Source organism: Cnephaeus nilssonii (genome assembly GCF_951640355.1).
Source record: "Cnephaeus nilssonii genome assembly, chromosome: 6".
NCBI classification, from domain to species: domain Eukaryota; kingdom Metazoa; phylum Chordata; class Mammalia; order Chiroptera; family Vespertilionidae; genus Cnephaeus; species Cnephaeus nilssonii.
In genome coordinates this window covers 52,482,267-52,494,142 of record NC_137077.1, presented here as the reverse complement: position 1 = coordinate 52,494,142, position 11,876 = coordinate 52,482,267, and the positions used below count along the sequence as shown (strand labels likewise).

The 11,876-nt window shown below is 34.5% G+C and overlaps 1 protein-coding gene across 1 annotated transcript; it reads right to left on the bottom strand.

Annotated features, from left to right (window-relative positions):
• Positions 1-377: 377 nt before the first annotated feature.
• LOC307101499 (olfactory receptor 6C2) lies at positions 378-1,393 on the bottom strand (the record flags this gene model as incomplete). Its single annotated transcript, XM_079774492.1, has 1 exon — positions 378-1,393. Exon 1 carries the CDS (start codon positions 1,314-1,316, stop codon positions 378-380), a length of 939 nt encoding a protein of 312 aa, XP_079630618.1. The 5' UTR covers positions 1,317-1,393.
• Between the last annotated feature and the right edge of the window lie 10,483 nt (positions 1,394-11,876).

Below are 11,876 nucleotides of genomic sequence, written 5' to 3'. Positions count from 1 at the left end.
ATTAACTTTCATAAATTTGTCTTAGAGAGAAAAACTAGTAATGTTACTACACAATGTATCGTCTATATAATTTATGTACTTTTAAATTTCATTATTTCATTTTTTTACAGAGCACTGACAAAAAGACTAGGTCAGAAATGAAGGCAAGTTCAATTACTTGGAAATACATTTTATAGGTTCACAATGAGGAAAAACATGATGTTTGAGCTTGGTTTGAAAGAAGAGGAAGGAGTTTGATTAAGGTGAGATGCAGTATTAAATGCCTTTGAGAAGATTACTATGAGTAAATTATAGGCACAAAGCAATGAAATAAGTTAGAAGCTGTTAACTATTTAGAAGACTTTCTTCTTTCATTTTACTCGGATTCATCCAAACTTCTATTTCGTTGAGAGAAATATTATCCTTTTTACGAAGTTACTGAAAGCTTGTTTCACTTGCTTATTCCTCAGGGTGTAAATGAAGGGGTTCAACAAAGGTGCAACAGAAGTAGTGAGCACAGAAACACCTTTATTTATGGCCACCTCATCCTTTGCTGAGGGCTTGATATAGATGAAGATGCAGCTGCCATAGGTGATGGAGACCACAATCATGTGGGACGAGCAAGTAGAAAAGGCCTTTTTTCTTTGTTGGACAGAGGGGAATCTCAAAATTGTCCTAATGATGTATGTGTAGGATAGAACCACACACAGGAGGGTGATAATGAGTGCAAATACAGCCACAAGGATAACCATTTGTTCGATTACCCATGTATCTGAGCATGAGATCTTTAGGAGGGGACCTGCATCACAGCTAAAATGATCAATGGCATTGGAGTCACAGAATTCAAGCTGGAGGCCCAAGCTAAGGGGTGGGAGGATGATCATCAAGCCAGACAGCCAACAGCAGAGGATCAATAAGGTACATACCCTATTGTTCATGATGGTCATGTAATGAAGTGGTTTACAGATAGCAACATAACGGTCATAGGACATGGCTGCCAGGAGAAAAAATTCTGTTGCTCCAAAGAAAATAACGAAAAATATTTGGCTTGCACAGGCATTATAGCTAATGGTATGATCCCCAGTTGATATACTGTACAAGAATCTAGGAATGCAGACAGTGGTAAATGAGACTTCTAAGAAGGAAAAATTTCTGAGGAAAAAGTACATAGGAGTTTTGAGATGGGAGTCCAGCAGTGTGAGGGTGATAATAGTCAGGTTCCCTGTCACACTGAATATGTAGGTGAGAAATAGAAAGATAAAAAGCAAAATTTGTAATTGCGGGTCATTTGTTAGTCCCAGCAGGATAAAAGTTGTTACTGGTGTGTGGTTTCTCATCACTGACTTTTGAAATCTACCCAATCAGCATGTAAAAATAAGAGATTTTTATGACGACATAGGTATTCAAATTCTGTAGCAAAAGAGTATATTTAAAAACCTAGCAAAGCAGTCTACATTTATTATTTTCTCCTTTCTCATTGTAATCAATATTGCCACTATTCCAATAAACTTCCAGAATATTACTTGTATAAGCAGTAGATTATTCCTTCAGGATTCCTGTTTTTGTTAAATAATCCAACTTTTTCTCAGATCATTATTTACTCTTCAAAATTTATAAATGTAGTTTATTATAATTCATCATATGAATTGGATTTACAAATAAGTTAGGAAAAATGATGATATTGCTTAAGCCTTCTTTATCCAAGACAAACCTTATAGGACATATCCAGATGATTAAGAACATGAATTCTCTTCAATTGTTCCAATCAAAGGATTGTTTTAAGAGTAAGCTGCATTTCTCCTGGAAAACAAACAAATAACAATGACAACAAAATATGATAATGAAACTTGAGATTTTTCTTTGTCTATTTATTCTTCTTCACTTTTATTTCTTCTTCTTAACCCTAAGATGGTTCAATGGATAATTATATTATCTATAGTGTTAGAAAATGTTGTGTTCAAGATGTTTACAAAGGAGTATCTTCATATGCATTCATGTTCTTTTTCAGTTAATTGACTGGTATCTTTTCTCTCAAAACCCAAAGCTAAAATTACATTTAATATCACTAACTACAGTATAGTCTTCCAGGCGGTGCCTTTTGCATTATGTTTATAATTTCTTTAAAAAGAGAGCAGTAGTAGTTCTACCTTTTCCTCTTACCTCTACTTAGTTTAGGCTTTAAGCCTCTGCAACCTGACTTTCACTTCCAACCCCTCCTTACTGATTTTCTAAAACCTATAGGAACTTCATCGCTATTATAATACTGTATTATAAACCTCATTTAAGTTATACAAAAATATTCACTTTAGTTCATTTTAGCCAGGCACCGGGGAAGAAGGGTTAGGTGACAGTGGAGAAATTAAAAATCAGAATAATATTGGTATGATAATCAAGTGTTTCATATGCATATTAATATTTGAGATCCATCCAGACAGATAAGGAAGTTGTTGCCCAAACTTGACATCACCACATACACCGAGTGGTCAGATTATTATTATCTCTGAATGCATAATAATCTGGCCACTCAGTGTATATCCTATATAATAAAAGGCTAATATGCAAATTGTCCCCTTGACCAGCAGGCAGGCTGGCCAACCGCCCATGTCCCCTCCCCCTGGCCAGGCTGGCCGGACCCTATATACGTATATATATACATACACACACACACACTAAGTGGCCAGAATATTATGTGTTCAGAGATCATAATAATCTGGCCACTCAGTGTATATCCACAACTCCCTCCCAATCGGTGCTGTTCATTATATCATTGTAACCACTTAAGTTCTATATTTACATTATAATTTCAGATACACATGAAGGATGAGTAGAATACTAACTGGCTTCTTTTCCCTGTATTATGAGTCTTATTTTGTTGATATTATTTTTGAGCATTATGTATATTATTTAGCAAGAGGAAGAGACTCTATTTCTGATTGCTCCTCGTCATTAACCATCATTAATTATTTAGAATGATAACTATGAAAATATGTCCTATCTGAATACATAGTCTTTAGGGTTCCTGTTATTTTTTTCCTTCACTGAATAAAATGGGATCTCCCAGGAGACATTAATTAGTTTGTTATATGAATGCTTTTTCACTCAGTTGCTTTAAAATATATCCTACAAATAATGGCCCTCTGAGTCTGGAAAATTGATTCCTTTGTTTCTATGGACATGTGTCTTATAAAATCCCATGAGACACATATAGCAAAGCCAATCTTGCTTTGAAGGCACAAACACAGGAAAATGGACACTAATGCAGGGGAATCTATGAAAAAAGCCCGACTCTAATAAGGGAAACGATGCAAAGTTGACACCACTAAGATGGAAACAATAACAAAGTTACAAGCCAACATTATATAATGACAGTCTGTCACATATACTTACCTCATGTCTTAAACCTTCCAGGTTTCTCAAGAAATAGATTAATAACGAAAACAGATTCCTTAGATGATCCTTCTACTCCCAAAGGAGTGATCTCTTTTTGAGCCTTCAATCAATAGCTTATACAAGGAAATCTGAGATTTTTTTGTACCCCATCACCCTCTTTCTCTATGCAAATTCTATTTTTGCTTTTGTTAGATAAGTTCAGTTTAATAATGATTTTTCTTACATGCAAGTTGTGAAGATTAAACCTCATTTAAATTAGCATTGAGAGGGCCTGTAGGTGAAGATCACACCCTACCTACCAGTCATTGTCTTACCTCCAACAAGATGTTTTTCTATTCTACTCCTCTAACAGGAAGAAGGAAGATCTTCGCCTCAATAGACAATCACTCAGCCAAGGAAAGACTGTTAAAAATCAGCCAATGAAAAGCCACTAAATGTTAAACTGCTGTGGACTTTTTGTTTACAAAAGCCCCTCTGAATTCCCATTTTTCTCTATAAAAGAACCTCCTCTCTTTTGTTTCTTTGGATGAGCACAAGGATGGCCATTAGATCACATGCCGCAAATAGTAATTTTTGTGGTCTAGATATTTAAATTTATTTAAATAAAATATCATATATAATAAAAATATTAAGGGTGTTATTACTGGTTACAGTTTTCAGTATATTAACAAGAAATCCAACATTTTAATCCAAGGATGACACCAACTTTGTGTCACAGCAACAAACATGAAATTAAATGTTGAATACCAAATTGTGATTCCTTGTTGTTCCCAAATAAATCAATTTTTTTTCTGGTGAAATATCTGGCTGTGTATTTGTTTAAGGCCAACAAAGTGAAATTGTGTGCTAAAAATTTACTATGCTTTACTTATTCTTTGCTTTTTCCTTAATTTTGATTTATCTTGGAAATATTTTTCTCCCAATTACTCTAGGACCATAAAAAGGGCACTAAAAGGAACCAACTATGAAGTAACTAAAAATTGACAACCTTGTTCTCATCTCCTTTTCCATACTTCCTCCTTTGAATACACAACAGGCACAAATGGTCTTAGTGAAATAATCTTTTCAATTTTGGAAAAATGTGTTTTATTCTTGGAAATTGTAGAGATAGCAGTTATTTGAGAGTTTAATAAAAAAAAAGGACCAGAATAGTATGTGAATGTGTTTGATCATGCTTCCATAACCCTAAATGGGCCATGCTTCTTGTACCAATACAGTTTTATTACACCTCTGCAGAGTACTTCTTAAGCAACACCCTCTTAGGCTCTCAAATGATTGCCAGGCGTATTTAAAATCACTTTTTTTCCTCCCTATTTTCCTTTTTCCCCAGCCTTTGGCAAACAGTATTCTTTTTTCTATTTCTAGTAATTTGTTTTAGGTACTTAAAAAAATAGAATCATATAGTTAACACACACACACACACACACACACACACACACACACACACACACACAGAAAGAGAGAGAGGAGAGAGAGAGAGAGAGAGAGAGAGAGAGAGAGAGAGAGAGAGAGACTATTTTCAATCTTGCTGCTATCTTGTGCAACGAAAAGTGTCTCTCAGTCATTGAATTACTCTGGTGAGTAATTTAGATATTAAAGGAACATTTCTGTTGAACTAATAAATGTGTAGGAAGGATGGAATTGCATATGCTTACGTTTTTAATAATAAAAAGATATTAACAAGTTGGAAAGTGTTCAAACTTGCCCTGGCAGGGTAGCTCAGTTGGTTAGAGTGTAGTCCTGATACACAATGGTTGCAGATTTCATCCTGGGTCAGGGCACACACAAGAATCAACCAATGAATGCATAAATAAGTGGAACAACAAATTGATGTTTCTTTCTCTCTCTCTGAAATCAATCAATCAACATTTGTTTAAAAAAGAAATTGTTCACATCCTAAAGGTTTGGCTCAGTGGATTGAGTGTTGGCCTGGGGACTGAGGCATCCCGGTTCGATTTCAGTGAAGGGCACATGCCTGGATTGCAGGCTCAATTCGCAGCCGATCAATAATTCTGTTGCATCATTGATATTTCTATCTCCCTCTCCCTTCCTCTCTGAAATCAATAAAAATATATATCTTATTTGAAAAAAAAAAGAAATCGTTCATATTTTAAGCAATGTAATATTCTTTTGGATATAAATTCCAGGGATTTGGAAAGTATATTTCTGTATGTTCTTGATATTGCACTACATGGGTGGCTACTTATGGATAAAAAATATAACCCTGGCTTTGCCCTTAGTCTTAGAAAGGACTATTGTATAATTCATAACATTTCTTCTATAATGTGATACAAGTTTAATTAACCACGTTACAGAAAGATATGCCAACAAATACTTTTTTTTCTTATCACTCAAAAGGGAAAGCAACTCACATATCTACCTTATGACCCTTATCCTTTTGATAATTTTTCATGGTTTCCGCCTGCAGCTCCTCATTGTTTTTAACTGTGCCCTGTTAAGGGAGACATGTCTCTACGCTGGTCTAACAGGGTTATCAACCTACCTTTACTCTCCAGGGATCTTCTGGAGCCTTTCCAGTTCTTCAAATTTCTCATTTCATATCATATTAAGACTCTCATTAGTTATTCTTTCTTACTGTAAATGCTGGAAACATTTTCCTTTGATCTCTGTCACAAAGGGAAGAAAACCTAAGGTAAGGGAGGAGAATAAAAGAGCTTCCTCTGGGTTTTGGAAAAACTATGGTGGCTTTGAGCAGGAAGTTGGCTTTCCTACTCCCCAAATAATTATATTTATGTTTTTCTGCTCAGCCTTCTGGAGGTGCACTGGGATCAACTGAGTGAATAAAATAAAGAATCATTGGAGACCTAGGTTCTAATCTCACTAATAAATCTTTTGCATCATAAACTTTGGCAAAGCAACTAAAATAGCAGCATCAGGAATGCTGTCCTTTGAGACACTAAGATAGAACAATAGCATTAGACAGAGGCCAGGTGCTCATCCTAGTAATAAAAAAAAGCACAAGCCTGATATAAGTATAAGCAATTTTAATAGCTGAAATATTTTGGTTTACCTAATTTCCCATGATATAATTGCTTGTAAAGTCTTTATTTAATATGAAAATACACATTGAGACGAATTCCTATGTATTTAATGATATTGTAGATTAAATGTATATTTTTTAATCATAGAAGCATTTATCTACTTTTGAAAAACTGGAGAAATATGACATATATATTCTTTATTCTGCTTACAGATGATACTTTTTAAGACCATTGTTACATGGATGACTCAGAAACAGTTCACTCATTTAAAAACCACTGATCTAATGATTTTGGCTTTGAAATATCTGCCCCTGAAATTTCGAAATATTTTTATATTTTAAAAGGAACCCATCTGAGAATATTTTAAAGATAGAACATTACCTGTACCTTAGAAACCTCCTCTTTGTCCATCTCTAATTGCATTCCTCTTTATCCTTAATTGATGAATTCATGGGGCCTTTCGTTTTTGTTTTTACTCTTCATCCTGCTCAGATATTTGGGGAAGTGGGGAAACTTAGCAAAAATAAACCAACATTTTTGGATGCTCATATTCCTGTGACCCATGTATCATTCTAACACAGTGGCCAATCAGTTTGAAATACGCAAGGCAAAATAGGTAGAGGACTAGTGAGGAAACAACTCTAACTTCACCTTTACATTTCTATATAATTTCAACATTGGCATAAACCCAGGATATGTTTTAATGAAACTATTCCTTACCAATAAGAAAATTAAGCATAGTTCATTTGATAGTGAATACATTCAGTGCTAAAAAATATAACTTTTTTGACATAGTATCTTATTGTTGAACATATTATAAATGAAAACTAGGATATTTAAAAAAACTTTTTGTGACATTGTGTAGCCAATGTCACCCCAATAAAAATGAAAAAAACAAAACACTGATGCTGGAAATGTGTTAGTTTATAGAAAATGATTACCTATTGCTTAAAGTGAACATTTCCTAATTAGATATCAGGTGCTTAAAATTATATATATGCACACAAACACATATACTAGTACATATGAAGACAACTTCTTTAAAATGAAAAGATCCACATTGTAATTTTTATAAAATTATATTTGTTTCTAAAATAATACTTGTCCGGTGATGAAGTCTCTAATAATTCAATTATTAATTAAACCTCTGTTTTTTAAGCACCCCATTAGGTGCAAGGGCTGATGCTCTAACCACTGACTCACACTAGCCAGGGCTCATTATAGTTTTAATTTTTGACTCTCTGATGATTAGTGATGTTGAGCATCTTTTCATGTCTATTTGCCATCTGTATGTCCTCTATGGAGAAGTGTCTATTCAGCTATTTTGCCCATTCTTTTAATTGGATTGTTTGTTTTCTTGGTGTTGAGGTGTATAAGATTTTTATAAATTTTGGAAAATTAATTCTTTATCAGATGTATCATTGGCTAGTGCTTTCTTCCAGTCAGTGGGTTGCCTTTTCATTTTGTTGATGGTTTCCTTTACTGTGAAAAAGCTTTTAGTTTAATGTAGTCCCATTTGTTTATTTGTTGTTGTTGTTGTTTCTCTTGCTCAAGGAGATGTATATCAGGAAAAATATTGGTACGAGAAATGTCTGAGATTTTGCTGCCTATGTTTTCTTCTAGAATATTTATGGTTTTGACTTACATTTAAGAAGCCAATCACAAAAGAACAGATATTGTATAATTCCACTTATATGAAGTACCTAGATTAGTCAACATCATAGAAATAGAAAGTAGAATAGTGGTTGTTTGGTCTGAGGGGAGGAGATTTGCTGTACAGCATGGTGCCTTCAGTTGTCAATACTGCATTGTGCACTTAAAAATTTCTTAAGAGGGTACATCTCATGGTAAGTGCTCTTCTTTTGATTAAGGTAAGGGGCCCCCTTTAACCAAGCCATTGTGGTTCAGTGGTTGAGCGTTGACCCATGCACCAAGAGGTCACCAGTTTGATTCTTGGTCAGGGCACATGCCCGGGTTGTAAGCTTGATCCCCAATCGGAGGCATGCAGGTAGCAGCCGATAGATGTTCCCATCTCTCTCTCTCCTTTCTTCTCTCTCTCTCAAAAAAAAAAAAATCAATAAAAGCATATTTAAAAAATAAGTAAATAAAAGGGGCCCTTTCACGTTCTCTTCTGGGAAGCTCTACAAACAGCTTCACTAGAAGGAAGAGGGAGGAAGCACATTTGGAACCCAGGTTGTAGACTCCTAAGCAGCCCCAGACAATATCTGTGCAATCTTGAGGTATAAGCAGCAATAGGCAGGAGATGTCAGATGCCTAAAGATTTTCAGCAAAGGTAATTTCTCACGGGATGCCTACAGGGAGGTGAAGCCATATAAGGGAATAGAGAATAGGCTGACATCCAATATAAAAGCCTGTGATTAGTTTAGGTTAGTGGTCGGCAAACTCATTAGTCAACAGAGCCAAATCTCAACAGTACAACGATTGAAATTTCTTTTGAGAGCTGAAAACCCACTTCTGCGCATGGGCCACGAAGTTTCAATTGCACTGTATGTGCTCGCCCACACGTGGTATTTTGCGGAAGAGCCACACTCAAGGGGCCAAAGAACCACATGTGGCTCGCGAGCCGCAGTTTGCTGACCACTGGTTTAGGATATTGTTTGGCAATCAGAAACCATTTTACGGTGATGGGGAGAGGAATGCTGTTTTTTTCAACTCCGGGGAACATACAGACCATAAATCTTCTTGCTGTGTTTGACATTATATGTGCTCCCATACATTGCTCCTAGATTTTAGCAAGCATGATTTGTTTTAATTCATATGTTATTGTATGACCAGGAAACGAATAAATAGGTAGGCAGTGTGATGTATAAAAAGATAATGGAATTGGAATGTAGATCTAAATTTGCCCTGATTCATTTTTAACTTGTGAACACAAATAGCAGCATGGTGTTTGTCAGAGGGAAGAGGTTGGGGGGAAGAGGGGGTCCTAATATATGGTGACAGGAGAAGATTTGACTTTGGGTGGTGGGCACACAGTGTAATATGCAGATCTTGTAATATAGAAACCCACACCCAAAACCTATATGATTATGTTGACCAATGTCACCCCAATAAAATTATTTTTTAAAAAGTTATATTTGCCCTGATTCACCTGCAAGAGTTCCTTTCCCTTTTCTGAGTTTCACTTTCTTGATCTCATAAGTGAGAAACTGGGATTATATCAGGGATACAAATTAATCTCATCTCACAAGCTAACTCTTGTATTGGTATTGGATTGAGAAAGATTCTGAGGTCAGATCCTCACTCTTTAAGAAATAATTATGCAACTGATTTTCAGTTGTTTGGTATACCCATGGCATAGGGAGGTTAGAGACATATCTCCTTTATATGCTATCCCTGTATGAGAAAAGATCTATAATTCCATCTGGATGAAAAATTCTGTTATCCTAAACATTTTGTTTTCTTGATGCTTGAGACTAGAAATATTTTATTAATTCCTACTGGTCACTTTATTTTTTATTCATTTTTTATTGATTTCTAGAGAAAGAGTGGGAGAGAGAGGGAGAAACATTGATTTGTTGTTCTACTTATTTATGCATTCATTGGTTGATTCTTGCATGGGCCCTGAGTGGGGATTGAAACCACAACCTGGGCATATCCGGACAACTCTCTTACCAATTGGGATACTCGCCCAGGGCTCTTCCTGATCATTTATCCTACACCAATCTTCTACCAAAATATAGGAATTTAGACTCTGTCTTTTGGTGTCAAAAATTTATAAAACATGTATAAAGTGCAGAACCCAGCCATTCAATTTATGAAGGTTTTCAGTTCCTTCCACTGTGTGTTCTGGTATGTGAACTCTGGTAAACATTACTAACTGCAGTTTGTGGAATCACCCCTTCCCCCCGACACACATAGTTTAAATAAATGGTTTATGTATCTAAAATATATACATCTAATACAATAAAATATTGGGAAAATTTTGCTAGCACAGCTCATAAAACTTTGTTTATTTTTAGTATGTTCTCTATGGTTAAAATATGCATTTAAATTATCTGTTGTCTTAAGAGTATTTTCTAAGTAATACTAACTAAGTAATATTTCTAAGTAATACTAACATCCTAAAAAGTTAAAAATAAGAATGTTTTTATATAATTGCACATAGTACCATAATTACATTACTACTATATAATTATACAATTTTACCATTTGCTCAGCATCTGAAATATTATAACTTTATAATATTTATGTTTCACATTTTTATAATATTATAATTGCAAACATTTTTATTTTTAGTAATTAGGCTTTGCATTAGTCCAACTATTTTCTTTTTCTTTTTATTAATTTCCATATTATGTTTATTTTCTTTGAATTTTCACATGTTGGCTTTTTATTTTTCAGTTATTAGGGTTCTGAATCTCACTTTTAATTTCAATATTCTCAGTCCTACTAATTAAGTAGAGTGAGCTACATAGGGTGATTGTTTGAAAACAGTAAAGGGAAGTGATCTTTGAACTCTCCTTATCTAATTACCAATAAAATGTGTTCTCTGATCCTTATGTGCATATTAAATAGGTGTGTGAATATTTGGCATTGATTTTCAGTGACTGAGTTTTTATGATTTCCCACTTCTTTCTATTTTCTTGTAATGTGATATATTAAAAAAGAGTCACTGCATGTAGTGTAAAAACAGCCATTTCTAATAACCCTGTTTATAGCACTCACAAGAGATCAGCCTTCCCAATAGCTGCAGCCTGTATAATCCAGTTACTGTTTAATAGGAGGTGTGTAACCCAAAAAGATGTAGATAAATATTTTTGGTGGATAGAGTTGGCGGGGAAGTAACCTCACAGCTCCAAATAACCCATTTTCATATCAGGAGATAATTATTTATCAGCTATTTTTCCCCCTATATAGATTCTGAATAGTAGATTCAATAGAATAAGGAAATAAGAGTAGGGAGGACACCAAGCCCATTGCTAGACATGATCATAAAGCATAGTTTTCTAAGTCTTCATTCCATCACTAACTCTGCTTTGTTGTGTATTTTATTTCTGGTCATTTATTTTGATGTAGGACTTAAATAGTTTATCTAGAACTTAGTATTTATCTTTTGAAAGTAACATCAATACTTAAAGTCATACCTCACAATCACTTCATGTTGTACATGTGTGAAATACTGAGAATGGCTATATAGACTTGGGAAAATTACAGAAAAGAAAAAAGGTGAAGAATACAGAAAAATAATTTCAATATAGAAAAATAAAATAGAAAAAAGCTATAAAATGACTTTCCAGTCTTTGACCACCAAATATAATTTGAATTCTACCCCTATTTTCTTAAAGCATATCAGTTTTTTTCCCCATAGCATTTGCCACCACTAAAGTATTAGGTAATTTACTTTTCTATTATGTTAACTATTTGATGTATGTTCCCTCACAATGGCTGAAACTTGTGCATGCTTTATTCCCTGTGTATGCCTACCACCTAGAACAATGGTCTGTATTTATGTGTGGTTTATTTGTATTTCAGCTACAGATT